Raw genomic sequence first — 23,188 nt, 5'->3', positions numbered from 1 at the left:
ATCTAGCCTGTGATTCAGGGCTGTCCCTACCTCACTCCAGAAGAGCAAGGCTGTGGACATCATCTGGTCCAACTCCTTCACCACATACCTAAGAGAACGGAGGTTCAGAACAATCAAAAGTCAGGGCAGCGCCCCTCCCATAGGGGAAGTTGTTCCCTATCCTGGCTCCCACTGCACTATGCACAGAGCTCCTGCTCTGGGGTCCGGTCCTACCTTGGTAGCTCTGTGTACTTGGACAGCTGGAACCTCTCTGAGCCTCGGTGTATTCACCTGTAAAGTGAGGATGATAAATACAGTACTTAGTTCATTGAGCTGTTGTGAGGATTACATTATAAGGCATGTAGGAAATGTTCAGTGAAGGTTAAACTGCCAACCTTGTTACAAGGTCGTCGATATGGTCCACTATGGCTGGTTCAAGCACAAGGATGTTTTCTCATTTGATGTCCTACTGTCTCCCCTCATTAATCACCCCTTGGGACTTTATATTTTAATGACCTACAATTCCTATTCTTCAAGCATGGAGGGGCTAGGTCAGATCACAGGACTTCTTTGCGTAAGGTTAGCCAGGGCAACCCAGCTGAGAGGGCCAAGTCGAGGGGAGCACGGATCTGCTCTGGGCGGTGATCCCACCCGGAGGGATGTTGCTGGGCGGAGCCCTTTGGGAGTGGGGACGCGGGGAGGTCAAATGCCTGGAGGGGGCGGTAGCACCCGCAAGGTGTGGACCCTAGTCTCTTCTGAGGTTGGCAGGGGACGGCTTCTCAGTCTGGTGGGGAAAGTGGGGGACTCTCAGTCAAGGCCATAAGCGCCGGATACCTTTGCACCAAGGGATGTTCGAGCGCCGGTGGCATCTTTGGCCGCCCCTTCGGGCTCGGTTAGGGCCTCCCCAGACACCCGCGCGGAACAGAAGAGCATAGGCTTCAGGTGCCTCTAGGACGCCTCCGTGGCGCGCAGTCAGCCCAGACCTTCCCAGTCAGACCTCCGAGCAGCAGTCCCAAACCACCGTGCAGGAAGCGCTCGGCGGAGCGGCGGCGGCCACTGCGCGTACCAGCACGCAGTCCACGTTCCCCCAACCCCCGTGCCCCGGGCGCCCGGGTCCCCCGCGGTGCGCGGACATCGGCCGCCCGCGCGGCGGAGGGCCGGGGGCGCGTGTGTGCGTGTGCAGGAAAGGCGGCCCTCCCCGCGGCCGCCCCTGCGCCAGCGCCTCCCCCTCCCCCGGCGCGCACGGCCCGTCCCCGTCCCCGGAGGCGGCCCGAGCCGCCGCGGAGCAGCTTCGCCTTCGCCTCCCGCGTTTCCTGCCTCCCGCCCTCCCCCGGCCAGGCTCCAGGGGCCGCCGCGGAGCGGCTCCCGGCGGGAGAGCGGCTCAGAGCGCGCACGGGGGCGGGCGGAGGCGGCCTGGTTCGCGGTGGCCGCGCCGGAGAGAGGCGCGCGCGAAGACGCCGGCCCCCCTCTCCGCGTTTGCTCTCTCGCTCCCCGCCTCCCGCACTCCGCTCGCTCCCACCCCTTCCCGGCGTGATTGATCCGTCACGGGCGCCGCCGCTGCCGCCGCCGCCGCGGCCGTTCTGAGCCGAGCAGGAGCCGGAGCCCAAGCCGGAGCCGGGGCCGGGGCCGGGACCGGCGCCATTGCGCGGGCGCCGCGGGGAGAGCTTGGCGCGGGGCGGCGGGCCGGGCCAGGCCATGCGGGCCGAGTGAGCTGGCGCCCGCAGCCCGCGGCGCGGCATGGCTTCCCCGCGGAGCTCCGGGCAGCCCGGGCCGCCGCCGCCGCCGCCGCCGCCGCCCGCGCGCCTGCTGCTGCTCCTGCTGCTGCCGCTGCTGCTGCCGCTGGCGCCCGGGGCCTGGGGCTGGGCGCGGGGTGCCCCCCGGCCGCCGCCCAGCAGCCCGCCGCTCTCCATCATGGGCCTCATGCCGCTCACCAAGGAGGTGGCCAAGGGCAGCATCGGGCGCGGCGTGCTTCCCGCCGTGGAACTGGCCATAGAGCAGATCCGCAACGAGTCGCTCCTGCGCCCCTACTTCCTCGACCTGCGGCTCTACGACACCGAGGTGAGTGTCCGGCAGCCCGCGCCGTCGGGGATGTAGGGGGCGGTGGGTGAGGGAGTGCGGAACCGAGGGAAGCTTTGGCCCTTGGGCAGAGCCCCGATTGAGCCACCCGTGCCTGCCGAGGGCACCGCGGGCTGGTGCTCAGTGCTCACCCCGGAGTCCTTCTGGGCTTGGCTGGCACAGCTGGTACCAAGATTTGCTGAGCCTCTCTCTCCTCTGGGATTTTGTCTATGTGTGTGTTGGTGTGGGGGAGGTGGGTAGAAGACTGGGGTTTCCTTTGACCAGAGAAGGAGTGTCGAACGTGGGGACTGGACCCTCTAAAAGGCCTGCAGGGGTTGCCTGTCCAGGTCCCGTTGGTGGGGATGTGGACTGCCGGGTGGGAGGAAGAGGCGCATTGACCGCAAACTGGGCCACCCGGGGCCAGAGAGGCCGAGTCCTGCTCGCGGGCCCCCAGGAGAGCCCGGCCGCGCTTTGAGGTCTGGAGGGCCCCGGGACCCGAAGGGCCAGAGCGCGCAGGAGGGCTGGGCGCGTGGTGCGCGCTGGCGGCTCGGAGCCCGCACCGCGCGGGCAGGTGTGGGGCCGCTGGTTCTGGAAGGCTGCTGCCTGAATGTGCCCGGCGCTGCCTGCAGCCGGAGCGGCTTAATGGGGAGACTCCCCCTCGGTTTAGTTGCTCAGAGAGTGCCCTGAGCAGGTCTCGCTGCGGACGAGCGGGGGTGTCCGGCGGCGCCGCTGCTGTTGGCTCTGCGACTGCAGGCGCAGTTTCTCCCGGCGCAGACTTGAAGCACGGACTTGGAGCGCGGCAGCGGGCTGGCCCTCCCGGCCTCCTCCGAGGGGAGCCGCAGAGCCCAGAGCTTCGCATCCCAAGCCCCCTCCTCACGCCCGCAGCTCGGGTTCTGGCTGAAGCCCAGCGCGGACCTTCACCGTCTGCAAGGCTGCCGGCGTGCGCCGAGGGGGCCTGGAGGAGCGATCGCCCGCCTCGCGAGGTCGGGTTTGCGAGTTTTTCCGGACTGAGGGAGCCCCTACGCTCCCGCCGCCGTGAGACGCGGCCTGAAGGGGGCAGTGATTTCCTGTGCAGTGCGCTCTGTTGGCGCCTTCAACACCGCGCCGAGAAAGCCTGGCCGGGAGCTGAGCTTGACCCTGGCTTCCCGGAGCTCCCCGGGAGCTTCTGCTCCAGACCAGGTGCAGAACCTTTAGAGAGGAGGTTCACGCTGCCGCGCTGACCATGCAGTCTAGGCTCCGCTGCTTTCCTGTCTGACCCCCCCCCCCTTTTTTTTTGGTCCCCTGAGAAAGAGCAGAAATCTGGATTGCATCTTATTCCCCGCCTCCCCCCACCTTCACTGATGAACCAGCCTGCTCTGCGCTGTAAATAAAAGGTGAAGGAACGGGTGGCAGTTGGTGGAGGTGCGCACAGGCTGCTGCAAGCGGAGAGGCTCCCTCTGCCCCGGGAGGATGCAAGCTGGGTGGCTGAGCAGAGCTAACCCGGTGTGGAATTGTTTCTGAATGACATTCCCATCGCCCTCATCTTTGCCCTAACATTTCAAGTTCTCTGGGGTACCTGTCTGGCACACATAAATGGACACGGCCATGCAATTGTATCGAGGCATGTCCTCTCCCCACTGTTTCTGTTGCTTCCAAATATATTCTTTCAGAAGGGACAGGAGAGAGCCGGCTCTTTGGAGACAGACACATTTGTAGATAGGGCAGCCCCGCTTGCATCATTACTAAATATTGTCAGCTGCATAATGTTTTCATCATCAATTTATTCCCTTCAGAAAGCTTCCCTGAAAGAGATTTCACATTAGCTTGTTTGTGGCAGCAAAGGGATGGGTGCTTGGTTTCAGGGTGCGGGTTGAAGCTTTTACATTCATTTTTCAAGTGCGTCTTGATGACTTTGTGAGCGAGAGGGCCCAAAGTCGAGAGAATGAGGCTTCTTAGTTGGTGGGAAGATGCAGGAGGCCACGGGAAGGGGGCACGGGGTAATCTCAGAGCAAGGGCTTTGGGGTGGGTCAGAGCTGGGTTCCAGTCAGACACCAGTTGTCTCCCCGCTGGGTGACCTTGAGTGGGGTATGTAATCTGTCTAAGCCTAGATTCTCACATCTGGGAAGGTGGGGTTGTTACGCGCACTCTGTAGGGTGGTGATGTGATGCTTAAGGGGAGGGGGATATCAGGCCCGCGTGGAAAATGCCTTGAGCTGGCAGGCCCGGCAGCCAGGGCTCTGTCTGGCATGCTGTAGGCACCAAAGAAATGTTTCCTGCCTCCGTTCCTTCGTTTTCCCCTGGCCTGGATCCATAATAAGACGTTGCTGCTTTAGGTGTGATCAAATGGCCACAACTAAATATCAAGACCATTCGTTTTGTTTTTCTCACTTTGGAAGTCTCATGTAGGGTCTGATCACCAGAAAGAAAAAGAATTCTGGCTTACAAGCAAACACGTATGTCATCTCCTGCCCTGAGGGGTCATGTTTGCCAGAATGCCCAGGTGATATAATACTTAATTTTTTTCAAGTGGCCCGTCTTCAGAGTGCAGGTACTTTCTTGCTGAGCTGAAGTAAAAGGGATTATCAGCGTGGGTAATTGCAGCAAAATCCACAGTGATCTGAAGGGTGTTTGGGCCTGCGTTACAGTGTCTTGGGCCTGTTTTCTTCGGATGGGCCATCTTTGCAGATTGTGTATACTCCCTAATCACTTCCTGGCTGTGTCACTTGTCTGTAGACTTGGACACAAGATGGATGTGGTGAATGGATTTTGGCTGGCTTTGCTGACATCGGCTGTCGTCAATGGCCAGAGACTGTGGGCAGCCAGGATGGACCTTTGTCCACACAGCCTTCAAAGAGATGGAGATTTACCAAGTAATGGGTTAATCTGATCACTGGGAGAGCCTGTCTCAATAAAGGAGCCTCCTGCACGGATCTCTGTCGATTGACTGTCTTACTGTAAATAGAATAGCGGTAGAATATTCAAAGCCCCACTTAGTGGCCTCGTGTTTGTAAAAATGAAACATTCCAAGGGAGCATCTGTGAGTTAGGACCTCTTTTCTCTGCTGCAGATAAAGTCATTTTGGCAAATACTCTTTTGTGTATTCCAAAGTAGAGTTGAGTATATACAAACACAAGCGGGACAACTGAATATGCAAATAAAAGGAAGCAGCAGATACCATTGGGAGGCATGGAAATTACTATACCAAGAGCCTGGGTTACTGTAATTTTGAGTATTTAGTTTTAGCTCTGAGCTTCCTGGCAGTCAAGGTAAAAAGGTAAAAGTGTTGGATTACATTACTTACATGTTTCATTAAAAGATTCTGAAGGACAGCGTCTTTTTAAAAAAGTTTTGCAGGAGATTCAGAGTCTTCTTCACATGGTTGTTTCTCATTCTTTGGGAGCTATGTTAATTAAATAATAACCAAGGAATGCGTTAAGAAATAACATTGGCTTTTCTGATTTCATGAAAGTAATGTGCATCTTAGAAAAATTGAAAATTAGAGAGGAGCATGAAGAAAAATAGTATTTGCTCATAATCCACCTATACAAAGATAATTATGCCTCATAATTAGCATTATTCTCTTCTAGTCACCAGTTTTCACTATTTTATGTACTTGAAATCTTGCTGTGTGTGCACTTTTATATTTTGTTTCATTAAGTTAACATTATATTATGGGAACTTCCCCATGTTCTCAGTTACAGTTTAGTGGCTGTATACTGGTCTGTTCTGTGGGTACACCATAAATATTAAGTCATTCCCCTATTGTTCAATTTATATGTTTTCCCACTTGTTACTATGTTAAGTAATTCTGTAATAAACTTAGGAAACATTCAGGGAGCCAAAGGAGTACATTCTAGGTGTGCACCTCTCAGGAAGTCTACCCTGATGCAGGGATCCAGCTTCGAAAACCCAGAGAAAATCTAGTGATAGGTGAGCATGACGTTTTCTTGAGCCGCTTTGCCAAATCCGTTGTCTCATTCACTGTGCTTTAGAAAGGGCCCAAACAACTGTTGGATGGAGGCTGAGCTTTTCAAGGATGTCTGAGTACAAGTCTGCAGGCATTAGGGGAGCGCCTGCTGTGGTTGCTGGTGCCTCAGAAGGGGGCCAAGCCCAGCCCTGGGTTTGAGAGAGGAGCCGGTGCACAGGGGAGAACAGGGCAAGCACATATTTGTCATTTCCAAGGTAAGATAGAAAGCGATCATGGTAATGACTGCACAGTTCTACGACTATTCAAAAACCACAGAATCATACGCTTGAAAAGAATAAATGTTGTGATATATGAATGATATTTCAATGCAGCTGTTTTTAGAAATACAAGGATATAAAATTAACCCTTTTAGGATCAGACTGTCTCTTCTCTGTGGTTATAGCCCCACTACCCAGTATGGTACCTGGCCCTTAGGAGGGGAATTGTTTAGGATTCATTGCAAGTGAGAGAAACCCCCTGTTAACTGGTTCACATGACTGAAAAATCCTGGAGTGGGCTGTATTCATATTCAGGCATGGCTGAATCCAGGGACTGAAATTATACACACACACACACACACACACACACACACACACATATATATATATGGAATTTATTGTCAAATTGGTTTTCATACAACACCCAGTGCTCATCCCAACAGGTGTCCTCCTGAATGCCCATCACCCACTTTCCCCTCTCCCCCCCACCATCAACCCTCAGTTTGTTCTCAGTATTTAAGAGTCTCTTATGGTTTGCCTCCTTCCCTCTCTGTAACTTTTTTTCCCCCCTTCCCCTCCCCTCTGGTCTTCTGAAGTTATATTTTTATTTTTATTTTTATTTATTTATTTTTTAAATTTTTTTTTTCAACGTTTATTTATTTTTGGGACAGAGAGAGACAGAGCATGAACGGCGGAGGGGCAGAGAGAGAGGGAGACACAGAATCGGAAACAGGCTCCAGGCCCTGAGCCATCAGCCCAGAGCCCGACGCGGGGCTCGAACTCACGGACCGCGAGATCGTGACCTGGCTGAAGTCGGACGCTTCACCGACTGCGCCACCCAGGCGCCCCTGAAGTTATATTTTTAAACAAATGTCTCTCTCTGTCTCTTGGCTCTGATTTCCTCTGTGTTTGGCTTCACTCTCAGGCAGGCTCTACCTATGTGGTGGCACAGATGGCCCCTACCAGCTGCACATTTACACACTCCCAGTTTCGAAACTCCAGTAGTGTTTCTTTCCCAAATGTTTCAGCAAAAGTCCCAAACTCAGCTCTCATTGGCTTGAATTGGGTCATGTGTCCATCCCTGCGCCAATCACATGACACTGATGGGTCTGGGACATCAGCTAGCCTTTCGTGGAGGGAGAGGGCAGCGAGGTCAGCCCTGCCCAACCACATGGGTGGGGAGTGGAGAAGAGATGATTCCTTGAAGGACAGCAGAGGCTGTTAAAGGTGTGGATGCCGGGGGGGGGGGGGGTCTGATCACAGATATCCATAAAGGCAGGCATGTGGCAAACACTACATTCAAGAAAGAAACCAGAGATGCTAAGGGCATTAAGATAAAGGGAGGATCATATCTAGGTCAAGAGAGGCTTCCTGGAGGAGGAGAAGTCGAGGTGGGGCTGGAAGGGCAAATATAATGTTGACACAGAAGCAGGGACTCAGAGAAATGGAGGTTCGATCCCAGGAAGGATCCTCAAGATCAAAGGATAGAAGTGACAAAGTGTGAGGTGTGTTTGGGGATCACTGACTTGTTGTTTTCCCCTGAGCGGCAGGCTTGTGGAGGGATAGGTGGCCTAGTGGTGGGTGTGGAAGGCCTTGAATAACATGTCAAGAGGGCTGGACTTTATTCTGGAACTGTGATGTGCCGTGTGTGGGTGGTGGTTTCGAACATGGATGTGACATGATCAGGGCCAGAGGGAATGCAGCGCTGAGATGGTAGACAGATGAGCCTGGAGACAGAGAGGCCAAGAAGCTACTCCAGCAGTTGAAGGGAAGAGATGCTGAGGCTTGAGCAGAGGTGGAGAGGCAGGGTGAGAGCTCTTGGAGGGGAATGGGCAGCACTGAGACCCGACGGGGCTGGAGGGGCAACAGAGAGGGATCCATGGGGGGATCGAGTGGGTGGGTCTGGCGGGCAAGAGTCACTGATTCCAGGCACTGCATTGTAGAGGAGCAAGGAGAGAGCGTCCCTGTAGGGGTGAGGCTGAGCACAGAGTGCCCAATTCCCTCTCCAGACCCCTCAGCAACCTGAGCTCCTGACACCTGTTGGATGTGCTCCTCAATGTATCAGGAGACCTGGGTTTGTGTCCCTGTTGGGTACCACTTATCTGCTTGGTGAACTGGGGCAAGCCACTTTGCCTCCATTTCTTCATCGATAAAATGGGGCTAACAAATGAGACCACCCTGGGAAAGTAATCAAATCAATGCTTGGTACACCGTGAGTGCCCAGTAAATATTCGCTGCTATATTGTCATTGTTGTCACTGTCATTCCTGTACCATATGGGGACAACTATGCTGACCTCACGGGGTTGTAATAAGGAATACATATCACGGATATGGAACCACATGACATGATATAAATTTAAAGCAGTGTTATCTGTAATCTTGTTTTCCAATGCCGTGTGGCTGAGGGGTGTTAGAGAAAGAGGATGCGAGCACCTCCATGGCTGCCGTAGACACTCCCGGCCTCTGCCTCAGTGCCCTAGTGCGACACACTCTCATTGGTAGAACTTTCTGCCAGGCCCTGTTCTAGGCTCTGGGACACAGCGGCAGATGTGACACAAACCCTGCCCTCGAGGAGCTCACGGTCTAAACAGGTGGTCAGGGAGACAGAAAGCATCGCACATGGTGTGAGCCAACCACGGTTGGGGTCAGCGGAGGACGCTGGGGAAGGCGTCCCCCTTTCGGAGGCACCTGTTTGGTCGTTCCCCATGTCCGGTTGTGAATGTAAGTGGCTTCTCATTGCTTACTTTTTTGGTTATTTATTTTGATTGTAGGCAGGTGAGAAAATTAAATGGCATGGTTCACCCAAAGAGCATCTGTATTCATCTGCTCCTTAATTTTGTTCTCATTCTGCAGGCTTATGTAATGATGTGCCGTGAGGCTGGTGAGATGCCTTTCTCTCTTGTCCCTTTCTAGGAACAAGCAGGTGCGTCAGGCTGAAGCCATGGGAGTGGGAGCCCCAGATGGGGTTGGCGGTCTGGGCTCTGGTGCTAGGTTAGTTGTTAAGACCACGGGGAAGTTCCTGCTTCTCTCTGCAAATTGTAGCAGGCTTGAGGATCTCTGCCCTGTTGTGAGCACTGTGAAAGCAGGCGCTGAGTGTGTCTGGCTCCCTTGTGGTCCCTCCAGGCACAATCTCAGAGCCAGGCATAGAGCAGGAGCTCAATAAGTATTTATTGAACAAACCAATAGATCTAAAAGCCTGGAACCCAGCTCTCTGGCCGTAAGAGGATTAATGGGCATAGTTTTAACAAATTGAGGAGGTGCTCTGAATGCCAAGCCATGTGGGGTGAGCTTCCTGCTTGCTCTTTGTTTATTTGTTCATTTGGGTTCTTGATATCTGGTACTTTCAGGGTCCCCGTAGTTGTGGAATGCAAAGGGGAAAGGTTATTTGTTAGATGTTCCAATAGAATACGTGCAAAGCTGATGTCATCCTCCTGTCCCCTGACAAGCATACATAGCATCTTCCAAGATACACCAGAACCGAGGACACAAATACTTGCCAGCATCTGAGAACTATTATGGTTTCAGATCGGTTTATCGGAGCAGTCCTCTAAACCGGCAGTTGGTGGGTGTAGGAATCAGGTTGCCGTAGCCCATTCCCACCTCCAGGGAGCATGAGAGCCGACAGAGGCTGGACTGGGCTCTGGTCCTAGTAGAAATTGCAGGAATGGAGCCAAGCCATCAGCCGGGGCGAGCCAGGTGCCCTAGCAGCAGGTCTGGGTATAGTGAATGAAGAGGTGTCCTGGGATCCTCTCAATCGCAAGACTTATTCCAGGCTCCCTGCTCCTGGGCAAGACTGACTATCTTTTTTAGAGGTGACCATCTTCCTGATCTGGTTTTGGTCTGGACCCCAAATCAGATAACCGAGTTCATTAGTGTTAGAATCATGTGCAAAGCAAGAGTAAATCCGTTATGAGATGAGCTCGGGGGCCCGAGAATTCTTGAGTAAAGGGCATGAACGTGGTGACACCTTTTGGGGGCTGATTGGGGAATTCTTTTGCCAGTTTTCTACTTTTCCAGTCTTTTTGAATAGTCTTCAACGGTGGAAGGATGAAGTGTCATTGTCATCTAGAAAATTGGTGGTGGATCCAGAGTACTGAGTAAATGGATTCATCTGTCTTCATCAGTGCCCACGTTGCGCAGCTGCTGGCTAAAGCAGACCCCTCTCCTACCACTTGGCAAGGACATCATCAGTCACCATTCAGATAAAATCTAGCCAAAGAAAGATTCTGTGGAGTGATGCATTATTGCTGTTCTCATGGCGCAGGGTCAGGAGGGGGCAGAGAGAAAATGATATTTTCACACTCTGCTTATGATCCACTTGACTTTGTTCAGAGGGAACTGATTTTGAAAGCAACAGCCATCCTGATAATAATCACTATATTATCCAAATCACTTTGTTTCTAGGACTACCCATTCACTGAAGCTTTTCTGAGAATGCCCAGAAATGTTTCAGGAAGTTAACTGGCGGACAGGGACCCGGAAGCCCACTCCAGGGCATACGGTCAGAGCATCATGCTACAGTCCTGGGCTGGCTCAGCAGGCCTTCGACTTTGACAGGAGAAGTGGCTCGCCTGTCACTCTACTCGGTGTCCTCTGGGGGCCCGGCTGACGCCTCTGAGCTCCTTGCTGGACTCTGCGAGTCCCAGAAACATTGGCAAGCCCTTGGAGAGCTGCTAATCTTGTTACAGAAACAGGAAAAGGAAATGGAGACGTTTCTTTGCAAGTGTGTATGTAGGTGCAGAGGGACCACCACAGCAGCCATAACTCACCTTTACCCCGCGCTGAGCGTGTGTCGTCTCTGTGTCGGGTGCTTTGCATCACTGGCTGATGTAATCCTCTCAACGACGTGATGAGGTTGGTACCATCCGCGCCTGCACGGTACAGGTGAGGCGTGGCGAGGTCACGTGACTTACGGAACCCGGCAGCCAACCAGGTGATGAGCTGGGATTTCAGTCCGGGCGATCTGACTTGGATGTCTCCTGCGTAAGCACCCGGGGAACGGCGTCTTCCTGTAGTTTTCTTACATTCCTTCCATAAAGGCAAGTGGCACGTGTTGTCAGTAGCTGATGCTTTTTTATTTCCGCAAACTTCACCCAACCGCTCGTCTCTCCGTCTAACTCGGCCCCACCCTCTCCCATTTCCTTGTCCACCCACTCAGTCACACACACAGCCCGGCTGCACTCTCTCCTCACTTCTAGCACTTCTGTCTACACACCTGGCTCGCAGAGATCCACGCTCTGCTTCCCTTGCACCTGCGGAGCTTGCCACCTCCTGTAGTGTTTACTTGGGGTGTCAGTGTTTGTGTCTGTGTGTGTCTCTCCCGGATCACCTCGCAGGAGCAGTGCTGCTTCCGTTACGCTTGGAGCTCAGTGCCAGGCCTGGGGCTGGGTGCGGGGCATGCGCGGATGAACCCACAACAGCCGTGCCCTCAAAGGCAGGCAGCAAGGCCTCCTGGGATCATTACCTAGCAGCATGAGAAGGGCGATGGGTCAGACCAGGGGCAGGTGCAGGGGCTGTCCCCGAGGAGCAGAGGACAATTAGGACTCTGATCAGGCGGCCTCCTTGCCTGATACCCTGCAGGAACTCAGCTTGTCCTGGGGGTAGGATCAAAACTTCCCCTGTGGCTTCAGAGGCCCTGCAGAGTCAGGCCCACCCACTCCCCGGCTTTGGTGCTGCACGCTGTCCCTTCTCACTCTGGGCCTAGACATGTGTCCCGTCAGTTTTTCAAGTGAGTGTGTCCTCCTCTACCCTGGGCCAGACAGGGCCTTTGCACAAGCCGTTGCACTGTCTGGAACACTTTTGCCACCTGTCTTCATCTATTAGATACCAGATCAAGTAGGCTTTCTCTATCCTCCCTGATTGGGAAGAATCCCCTGCCCTGTTTTCTCTGAGAACCACAAACCTTTCCTTTCTAGTGCCTACCACGATGGCAATTTTACGTTTGTTGGACTCTTTGATCCCTGTCGGGCTTCCCTGTTCCTCCAGGGGACCATGAACTCTGTAAGTGCAGGGGCTGTTCTGTTTTGGCTCACTGTAGTGCCCAGTAGTTTCTGGCACCTAGTCAGTGCTCAGCAAGTATCTGTGCCACAAATGGATGAGTGTGGAAGGATTCCTGGGGCCAGTCTGCATCTTCAGATGTCTTTCTGTGTGTTTTCCAAGGCCTGTGCTGTGTTGGGGAGTCGGCTGGGCACTGTGGAAAGCCCATAACATTTGGAATCAGACGATGTGTGCGCATGTGCTGATGCTGCTCCCCTGAGCCTCGGACTGTCATCTGTGGAATGGGGATGCCATTGTCTCAGAGGGCTAATTTGAAGGTTGATGTAGAACATTCACATAAACCACTGAGCACACAAGGCACATGCAGTGGGCACCCACTCAATTTTACTCTCACTTTATTACAATGTATATGAACATGTGAAATGCTTTGTTGTCACATTCAGTGGGGGACTGTGTGTTTGAGGCCAACGAAAAAGAGTGTGATCTGTGTGTGAGTTTCATTGAGTGGGTTTTCTATGTGGTTGTTTCCAACCCCATTCATTCCTAGGAGGATTTGACATACTGAGAGCTCGGTGGTGAATTTCCCCAGCCCTTGGGACCAGGCTGTTGTTTCTGGTGAAGTCCTCATAGTTCTGTGTTGTCACTGCTGGCTGCGAGCTGGGCCAGCCCATGAAGACAAGCATGGCATCTGTTGGGCACCTGCCATGTCCCAGTGCCCGGCACAGAGCCTGCAGGCGCTCGGTGATATCTGTGAGTGGATGAAGGTGTCTGTGTCCGAGCACCTAGCATGGCCCCTGGCACATTGTAAGTGCTTAGCAAATGTTGCCTGCTTGAATGGTGCTAAATACAAAGTAAAATATAACAATTTTGGATAAAATCACAACTGAGCCTCTAAATGGTGCAGAGGGAGAAGACGTTATCAGGCATCTGTGAGGAACGGATTGCTTCAATTGAATAGTGGATTTGAAGGCAAGAGAGAAACGTCCTGGTGTTCCTGTGTGATGAGACACATTTCCCTTTAGGCTTAAGACAGCTCTTTTAGCTTAGAGGGCAGGGCGGTTCAGTGAGAAGGGCTCTGCAGTCCACATGGATGTCCTGTGTCTGATACTCGGTGGTGAAGGACCTTGAACTCGTCATTTAACTTTTTACACCTTAGTTTCTATTATCTATAAAGTGAGAATAATAATAATGCCTGCCCTGCTCCTCCATGGAGAGGTAATTGTGTGAGGGGGGGGGGAGGGCAGAGAAAGGGATGGAGAGAGGGGAAGAGAAATAGATTAAGTGAAAGGGTTTACAAAAGTTATAAAGAGTTACAGATGTAAGATATGCCTGAAACTAAGCACAAGGAGTAATTAATTCTGGGTTGTTCTCCCAGGGCCTTTGGCTGTTTCCAATAACATCTTTATAAAAGACACTGAGATGTTGTTCACACGGTGATTCATTCAACTTCCTAATAAAGAAGGAAGGCATAGTATTTGATTATAACAGTGTGAAAGCAGATAGGCAGGGGGCTGAGGTTTTCTGACCCTAGCTGGTACTCTTACAGAAGCATCTAGAACAAGAGGTAGTTAACATGTCTTCCTCTCAACTGTCAGATGTCTTGGGTCATCAGAAATCGAGTCCTCCATCTTTGGCAGGTGTCACACGCAAGACCATCCAAAGCCAAACCGTGTAACGAGGGGTCCCAGTGTAGAAATTTGGGGGCATGGGATTGAAGGCTGTTTGCTATAAGAAGTAATTTGAAGTCCAGGCCAGCAGCGGGAGCCCAGCGCTCAAATCAGAGAGGGGGTTGCAGGTTTGGGGGCGGGGGCAAAGCCTGGCACACCAGCTTGAAATCTGAAATGCCAGACCTGGCCAATCCATGGTAGCACAGGAGTGCTGAGCTAATAGTATTTATGTTCTCCAGAAGAGCTTTGACTCTCCCCAGCAAATGTAAGGGTATTCAGTTCATACCTGAAGAGTGCTGGGCCAGGCAGTGTGGAGAGGAGCACGTGACTTGAGAAGTTCAGGGGTCCTGGTAGCCCCCAGCTGCCACATCCTACAGGTTCCTGTGGATGCTGGGTCTTCAGATCATCGATTGGCTTTGCTCTGGCTGCTCATGGTCCTCTGGAAGCCGTGGCCTCGACTGGCCCTAATTCTAGCCTTGTGGCTCCACGGTGGCGAAAACCGAGGGACACATTCTTGCTGAGGTCCTTCCATGCGCTGGCTTTGTGCCAGGTCCTTTCCCACGTGCACCCGAGGAGGCAAGGTGTCCTAGAAAGAGCTTGGTCTTTCAGCCAGAGAGGCCAGATCCAACCCTCAGCCCTGCTGGGTGACCTTGGGTGGTCACTTCTCCCAGCACCTCCCTTCTCTGTTGTGTAACATGGAAGTTTGATAGCAGACAACTGGTGTTATTTTGAGGACTAAATAAAAATATATGGTGCCCAGTGGGTGCTCCACAGATGCCACAGAGTGGAGGTACCCAAGGGGTATAGGACACACTTCTGTCCTGGTGTATGGTCAGGGCAGAAAGTCGCACGACTGGCCTCTGAGAGTGGCTGTGGTTTCCGAGGGTGAGGACCTCTGTTGTGTTTAAGTTTGGCTCATCTGGAAGGCCCCGTCACTGAACGCTTGGAAGCCCAGGCGCTTGCAGTTGGGGGAGGAATCACTAGAAGGAGGTCCTGCTCTGGTCTGGCTCTGTCCTCAGATGACATTCTAGAAGCCCCTTCCTTACTGTTAGGAAGCTGCCGGGTTGCTGGGGTCAGTAGCCCCATTGTCTGAAGAGCACAGGGCCTGTGGAAGGAAAAGGAAGGAGGCTCTGACTCCCTCTCTCTGGAACTTGACATTGGTAGAGCGTCTGAGGAGTGCCGGAGTGCTGAGCAGGGTCTGCTGCAGGAAAGGGCCAAAAAGAGCTCCCAGAGAGTGTTTGCTTAGAATGGGGGCGTGGGGTGGCCAGGGCAGTCTGGTCTGGAGGTGAGAGCTAATGCTGGAGTCTTTCCTCCCCCCGACCGTGTAAGAGGCCCTGGTACAAATGCAAACTGCAGGTGTGGAGAACCATAGCCCTCAGTTTCCATCTCGGCTCTGGCACAGCCTCTGTCCTGGGGTTGACCCCCTCGGGGGGTGGGGTCCAGCCACAGTTTCAGTGGAGACCCCTGGCCTCTGTGGTCTCCACAGCAGCAGGTGGAGCTGGAGGGGCCGAGGCCAGGAGTGGGCTGGGCCTGGGGGCACCTGGAGGGGTGCAGCACAAGCTACCCCAGGGTCCCAAGATCACCGGGCTGGGTGTTGCCAGGAAGATGCCTGTGCCTCTCGTCTTTGAACATTCAAAGAAATGTGACCTTATTTGCACCCCAGTCTGGTAAAGGGAGAAATGCAGTTGGTTTCTAATTTAATTCTTATAATAACCTTCCTTAGTAGATATCCTTTCAATAATTAAACATCAAGAATTACACATTTTGTACAGTGCTGGAGTTTACTATTTCCACCAAATGCATCATCTGGTAACAACATGGTAAGAGAAGAATTCTGTTAGCTCCACTTATTGGTGGGGAAACTGAGGCTCAGAGTGATGAGCCCACATGAGGCAGTAAGCGAATGCTTACTAAGTCGAAATCTGCTAGACTCTAAGCCCGGTGCCCTTGGCGTCACCTATAGCTGCAGTCTTGCCGGATGGAGGGGTCTGTGGTCCTGCATTCTTGACTGGGTTTACTGGGATCCAGCCAGAAGCTGGGGGAGTCATCCTCCGTGGCTGTTCCCAAAGGCCCTTCGATTAAGCCCCGGAGAGGGTAGAACAGTTCTAGATGGTGAGAAGTGTGTGTGGCTGCCCGCAGAAGGAAGGCAGGCGCTCAGGGCAGCTGGAAGTCTGGACCAGTATCCGGACTGCATGCCACTGTCAGCTGGCCACACGAGAGAGGTGACCTCATGCTGGACATTGAGCTCCATTCAGGAACAAGCACCGAAGCCCCACCTCATGCCAGGCCGCGGGCATCCGAACGTGACTTGGTCGTGACCCCTGCCCTTAGAGGGTTCGCAGGACAGTGTGGGCAACTGACATGCAAGCAAGTGATGCTAGTGGAGGGCTTCCAGGCAAGTGTGGGCTCTGGAGCAGGACCGCCTGGCCTCTCCTTACTGGCTGTGTTAATTTGGGGCAAGCCGCTTCATTTCCCACGCCCCAGCGTTCTTGTCTGTACAAAGGAGTGATGGTAGTACCTGCTTCATGAGATAGTTACAAAAACTAAATCAGGTACAGCTTGCCGAAGACTTCAGCCACTGGCCGACACATAGGAAGTGCCATAAAGTGTTTGTTAAATAAGATAGATAATGTGAGGCCAATTTATACATACTTTTAGGGGACACACAAGTAAGGGCTATGGGCGCATGAAGAGGAGGAGATGAATTCTCACTGGTACAACCTGCAGTCTGGGAGGGCTTCACAGAGCGGCCGACCTTGGAGCTGGCCTTGAAGGACATAGGTGAGAGAACTCTGGTGGGGTGCGGGTGAGGGGGTGGGCTTTGAAGGCATGATGTTGAGCCATTCAGATGTGGCAGGCACATAGGTGACTGACTGTGAGAGACACTGGGGAGAGGGAGCTGAGAGACCAGGGAATGCAAGCATCTTTGGGCCTGCAGTGTCTGAAAGCATATTTTAAAAAATCAATCAGTGCTCACCAAGGGCCTCCTGCGGGGTCCTGGCTTCTGGTACTTGCTGTCAGCAAAGAGGCTTCCTGTTGGCTAACGCTGAAGGACACACTCCCAGGCCACGTGGGGGTGGACAAGGTCATCTCCCGGGGCATCAGCAAGACTAGGGTGTGGGGGAAAGAAGGTCGATCAGGCGGAGTTGGAGTTAAATCTTGGCCTTGTCACTTCCTGCGGTGTGGCCTTGGGCAGGCCCCTAACTCACTGAGGCTGTTTTTCTACCTGCACAGCTGGGATGTGGGTACTCGCCCTGTGGGTGGCTGGAAAGCAAGGACGAGACAGGAAGTATCCCCAAAAGCCCCAGCTGGGGCTGCACCCACCACAGATGCCTGAGAACACTGAATGGGAACAGGACCCAGCCTTGTTTGACACCACTTAGATTCAGAAGTCTGCCATGAGACCATTCTAATTTTAACAATTGAAAAATGACTCAGGGCCTGAAGAGGACCCAGGAGTGATTTCAAAGCTTACTCCAAGGTGGTTCTGTAGGTGGGCCTAATAGATGCAGTCAGTTTTACGTTCCTCTTAATGGCTTTCTTGATGAAGGGAAGCAGAGAGCAGCAGTGATCCGTGCTGGAATGACTGTCGTGGAAACTCAGCAGCCGGAAGCCAGGTTGGCAGGCCTGGCCGTGCGGTCTGAGGGCAGAAGACTGGCGCTGATGTCCCCCGGCCTGTCTGTCAGGCTGACGGGAGGCCAGTGTGGCTGCAGATTTCCCCTTCGGACATGGGTTGTGCTCCACACTGTGCTGGCCCCGGGGTCCTGTCCCTGTTTGACTGTGTCAGGATATCCGTCAAGGATTAGGTGCCCTCTCCTTCCCCCAACAGGCCTGGCTCTGGGTTTGGAGTTGGAAAGGCTCCTGGGGGGGCTTTCCTTTTGAAACCTGCCAGGTCCCGGCCCCTTTCCAGCCTGCCACAGATCACTTCTCCTGGGACCAGTGGAGGGCCATTCTTAAAACCCATTTGGATGGAAGAGATTCTGAACAGAGCAATACGGTGGTTTTTGCACATCCACTGATAAAGAAGTTGATGTATGAAGACTTAATTGGATTTTTACCAAAATGACTCCATTCTGGCTGCTTGGAGAAAGGGAGTTGTAATGGCTTAGGGCTGAACTGCAAGGAAGGGAAGAGATGTGTTCAGAATTCAGGATGTTGGAAGGCTGGACCCTGGGGTCTTTCTATGGAAGCTGGGGTCTCTGAGCCTCGGTTTCTTTACCTGTGAAACTGGGAGGGCACCTTCTCTGGCTTCCCTCCCAGGGTGATTTTATGCTTAAATCAGATAATGGCACTGGAAAGCCCTGGAGAAAAGTCAAGACAGGAATACCTAGGATTGTTAAGTGATTCCGTGAGACAGCCCTACAATGGTAGTTGTCTGAACTGAAGAAGGAGATCATGAAAGTTACAGAAAAAGCAGTGTTCTGATAATAATGGGGACTAAAGTAGGTCTCATTTAGGTTTGGGGAAGAAATAGGACAGTGGATGTAAAGACTGAACGATCTATTCTTGTTTTTAAGTCAGAATTTACTTTTCAGGGCATAAAGTGAACAATTGGATCCTTTCATCCTGTGTCAGTTAGAAGTCAGGATGTCAGATTTAGGGCCCACCAGAGCAAACTAATAAATATATCCTGAAAAGATGTTTTTATGTGGTTTAGATGTGTATAAGAAGCCAGTTTAAAAGCCTTCAGATCTCCGTATGGTATAAATAATCGTAATTGATGTAATAGCGTCAGGAAGAATACACAACAGTGCCACAAGTCCCTACCATTCTGACTCTTTTGGAGAAAAACCAGGCTAGGAGATGTCTGCAGTAGACAATATTTTAGAAGACAACCCTGGTCCCTCTCCTGACTGCAGTGGTTTGCTTTCTCCAGTTCAGCTCTTCTTGTTTGGAGCTGTACAAGACCCCCCAGGAACCCGGGGTGTGGGAATCCTGGCTTATTGTGCCCTGGGAGCAGGCATGAACTCGGCTAAGTGAAGCCGTCAGCACCAGCAGCATCGACAAGGTGAACACATTCCATGGCCTTAGCCTCTCTTCTAAGCACTTTGTGGTACTAAATCATCTTAGGCGTTCTAATCAAGGCCTTATGAGATAAGCATTCTTTTTGCTCCCATTTTTCAGACGAGAATACTGAGGCACAGAGACATTCAGTAACCTGCCTAGAGTATATAACCTGCCTGGCTAATAATTGACTAATTCAAACCCTGGCAATCTGGTTCTAGGGCCCACCTCCACAGCCATTATACAGCACTGTCTTTGTGCCTGGCTTTCAGAGGGACCTCAAAAGACCAAATGGTCCAGTCGCCTGACTTCCCACAGATCACCTTATCATTATCCCCATTTTGACAGATGAGAAAGCTGAGGCCCGGTGCTGTAGACTGAAGGCATGTACCTCCTCACCCCCACCCCAGGGTGACATGTTCAATCCTGACTACCAGTGTGACAGTATGTGGGAGATGAATGGAATTAGTGCCCTTACAGAAGAGACCCCAGAGAGCTCACTTCCTTCTCCACACGGCTGTCCATGAGCCAGGAAGTGGACTCTTTCTAGATACCACATCTGCTGATGCCCTGAGCTTGGATTTCCCAGCTTCCAGAAAGTACCAGAAGGTACTGTGAGAAGTACCTTTCCACAGTTTCAAAGCCACCCGGTCTGTAGTGTTCTGTTCTAGCAGCTCGGATGGACTAAAACACCAAGAGAAGAAAGGAACCTCGACTTGCTAAAGCCACCTATGGTTTGCAGAAGAGCTGGAACTTGAACCTGGATCTCCCGACAGGAGTGCCCAGAAGTTGTTGCCTGCCTTTCGTGCTTCTGAGACAGTGAGAGCAACATCCACATCTGGCCCAGATTTGGCTCTTTCCTCTCATCCCCACCATGCTTTCCACCCTCCCTTTCTCCCCTATTGCCGGGCCCACTCTGGCTGCCAGGACACTCCTGTATGCTCCTGATCACGTACGCTCCTGCCGGCCATCCACGAAGGGTTTCACGAGTATCACCTCTAGGTGGGCAGGAGCTTTAACCAGTGTGGGTGCTCAGGGGACGGTCTGGACAATTAGAAAAGAAGATGGTGACTGCTGGGGCTCTCTCTGAGTTCTCCAAGAACGTGGCCTGCTGGACCTGCTTTTTTGAGACTTTCAAGACTGGCTAGGTCAGGGGAGCTGGGAGCCTGGCACGTGTGAACTCCATGAAGGTATTTGGCAAAATCTCTTGTAACTTTGCACCTAGGTAGAGAAGATGGCCCATTTAGGTGCATCTGTTAATTGTCAAACCCCAAAGGGGTTAACCTACAAGTAGTCTATAGTGGTTGTCCACAGGCCTCTGTTCTTTGCCTGGGCCTTTGCCGGGGCCTTTAACTTAAATATATATATATATATATATATATATATATATATATATATATATATAATTTCTTTAAAAGAAAGATGCATATTAATTCTGTAGTCAATGATTTCAATGTAATGTCATAGAAGTCATACTGCTCAAATCTTGCTGATGATGTTAAGCTAGGAAAATTACCTCCAAAACAAATTTTCACTTAATACATTCACTCCATCACTCCAGGATTCCAAGATTTCTTTCCCAGGATTCCCTGTGTCAGCTGGCACTTGGGTTCAGAAGAGCAACTGCTTAGGGACAGGACAAAGTTGATGAGGCTTAAAGGGCGTAGGTGGGTAGAGACTAAGGCCCTAGCTGACCATGATTCATTATGGAGCGAGGAAGCACGTGGGGTCTGTTGCTCAGCGAGCATGTGTAAATTTGGCCACCCAAGTAGGCTGGAGTCCCTGGGGCCTCTTTCAGGAACTGTGCTGGGAAAGGTGATACCAGAATGACGATAGAACATGAACACAGAATAAAGAAAAACTCTTACTAGCAACTCTGGCTTCATTTCAGGTCAACCCCCCCCCCTCCCCCAACAGATGCTTATGAAGTAAGACCTCTGTGTGTCAGGCACTGCCCTCGGTGCTGGTGAGGAGCACCAAACATGGTCCTGTCCTCATGGAGCTTAGTAGCCAGTGTCTTTCAGAAGCACATCACGTGCGTAGTTGGTGCCAGGGGTCTATGGGATGGTGCCATCAGACTGGTCGTGGAGGAAAATCCACAGTCATCTGGAGGCAGGCAGCTGTGCGGTCAGGAGCTGGCTGGCGAACATGCAGATGAGACCAAATGGAGGAGCCAGCAGAGGAATGGCCATCCCGTTCTGCAGAATAATTCATCCTGACTTGGCCCGGGCACTTTGGGGAGGTGGGTGGTGAGATGGCAGCTGGCCTTGAGGAAGACACAGAATTTCATCTGGAGGACAGGGAATTCAGGTAGGGCCACTGCACAAGTACAGATCGTTAAGGGGAGAAGCTGTGGACTGGGGCGAGGTTTCTCTCTACCACAGACATTGTCTTCACTCTGTGGTTTTGAAAAATAGTATTGTAGAGGACTGGAAAACATACTTGGTTTTGATCTTTTGAGATAGGTACACTGTCTTGAAATCACAGGCCCCCTTTTCCAGAATGAGGACAAATGTACCGAGGAATAAATAGATACCATTGAGTACCAGGAGCAATTTCTGTTCAGGACTTTAGTCAATATCACGCTAATGGAGTCCGTCTCCATGGTTGGACCTTTCCCAGCTGGGAAGGGAAATGCATACTGACAAGCTCATTTGCATCTTGTGAAAAGCCATCCTAACAACCAACTTTCATATTTGGAGAGTTTGCATAAAAAAAACCAACAAGATAACTTGTAGTGTTTTTATCTTATTATAGAAGTAATTTATGTTTATTGAAGAAAATTTGTAAAATGAAAATAAAAAGAAGAAAATTAAAATCACTATAACCCCACTCTCGAACGTAATCACTGTCGCTATCATGGCACGGATCGTCACACTTTTTAAAAATAAAATTCAGATTATCTGCGGGTTGTTACCTGCTCTTTCTTTCTTGAACTGTGTATCATGGAGGGGGTTTCAGAACCTGGACCATTTCAGAACCTCCACTCCATATTTTTAAAGGACTTCCCAGTATTCCACTAGGGCATAGGTTATTTGGATAATCTTCTCTCATTGGACATGTGAGTTGTGTCCAGTGTTTTTCTGATTCCAAACAAAGCTGCAGCATACAGCCTTGAAACGAAATATGTGTGTCTCTCCATGATTCTAGTTCCTTAGACTCTGGCATTGGCTGAGTCAAAGGGGTTACAAAATTTAAGTATTTTAAAACTCAGCTATCTCTGCCATTTCTGGAAAACTTACTCTGGACCAGAGTCAGGCGCTTCAGTATGCCTCATCTTGTTTAGTCCTCGTAACATAGATGGACACTATTATTATCCGTCTTTCAAGAGACAATATCTGAGGCCATAGAGACTTGCCCAAGACCTCAGAGGTAAGACATAGAGGACGTCGGCACCCACTCAGCTGCCTGCAGGAACACAGTAAAATCGTGCACTATTTATTGCTGAGCTGACCTCAGACAGCGATGGGTGGGGGCCCTTTCCTGCAGGTAAGGGAGATATTGGGAGATGTTGTTAACTAAAATGCAAAAAACTAAAGTTCTGCCAGTCTGGCAGTGGATAAGCTTTTATTTTGCCACTTCTTTGTTTATCAGAAAGGTTGAATGTATTTCAATGTTTAATGAGCCCTCTGTTTTAGTGAATTCATTTGTCATATCTGTTGCCTACTTTCATTAATATGCATAGCTCATTTCTACTGATTTGTGAAATTGATTTTTACATTTTTATGCATTAAATATAATATAAATTTAAATATATATATTAATAATAAATGTATTTTTCTTTTGCTTACAATAATGGTTTAATTTTTTAATATTTAACTCTTTCATACATTTAGAATTTATTTTCTTATGAAGTGAACCCACAACGATATTTCCAAATGGGTAATCCAGTGTCCCAGTGCCATTTGTTGATAACATATTTCTCCGCTTACTGGAAATGACACCTTATATATAGCTGGTCTGTTTCTGAACTTCTGTTCTGTTTCATAAGTACATCTGACAGTTTCTGGGTTAGTGTCCTGCTATTTAAGTCACCTTAGCTTTGCATTACACTTTAGTATCCAATAAGTCAAGTCCTCTCCTTAACAATACTTCTCTTTTCAAGGATTTTCTTAGCTATTCTCACCTGTTTATCCTTATGCTAGAAACTTAGAATCATTTTGTTGAGTTCTAAATATAGTATTAATTAATGTAGTTGATAGTCCGATTGGAATTTGGTGAACTTAGAGACTGATTGGGGGAGAATCTAAATTTTTACACTATTGAATCATCCCACTCAGGAACAGGGGACATCTTTTTTTACTCTTACCTCTTTTATACCC

At 51.1% G+C, this 23,188-nt stretch overlaps 1 protein-coding gene across 1 annotated transcript in view; it reads left to right on the top strand.

Annotated features, from left to right (window-relative positions):
• The first annotated feature begins 1,603 nt into the window (after positions 1 to 1,603).
• GABBR2 (gamma-aminobutyric acid type B receptor subunit 2) overlaps positions 1,604 to 23,188 on the top strand; it is a 352,176-nt gene continuing 330,591 nt past the window's right edge. The window contains exon 1 of the mRNA XM_045470233.1: positions 1,604 to 2,037. Within this exon, the coding sequence (XP_045326189.1) occupies positions 1,717 to 2,037 (321 nt within the window). The 5' untranslated portion in view covers positions 1,604 to 1,716. The remainder of the gene's footprint in view (positions 2,038 to 23,188) is intronic.

This window comes from Leopardus geoffroyi, chromosome D4, assembly GCF_018350155.1.
Source record: "Leopardus geoffroyi isolate Oge1 chromosome D4, O.geoffroyi_Oge1_pat1.0, whole genome shotgun sequence".
Taxonomy (NCBI): Eukaryota; Metazoa; Chordata; class Mammalia; order Carnivora; family Felidae; genus Leopardus; species Leopardus geoffroyi.
Note: the sequence above shows the minus strand (reverse complement) of the source record. Positions and strands in the feature narration are given on the sequence as shown.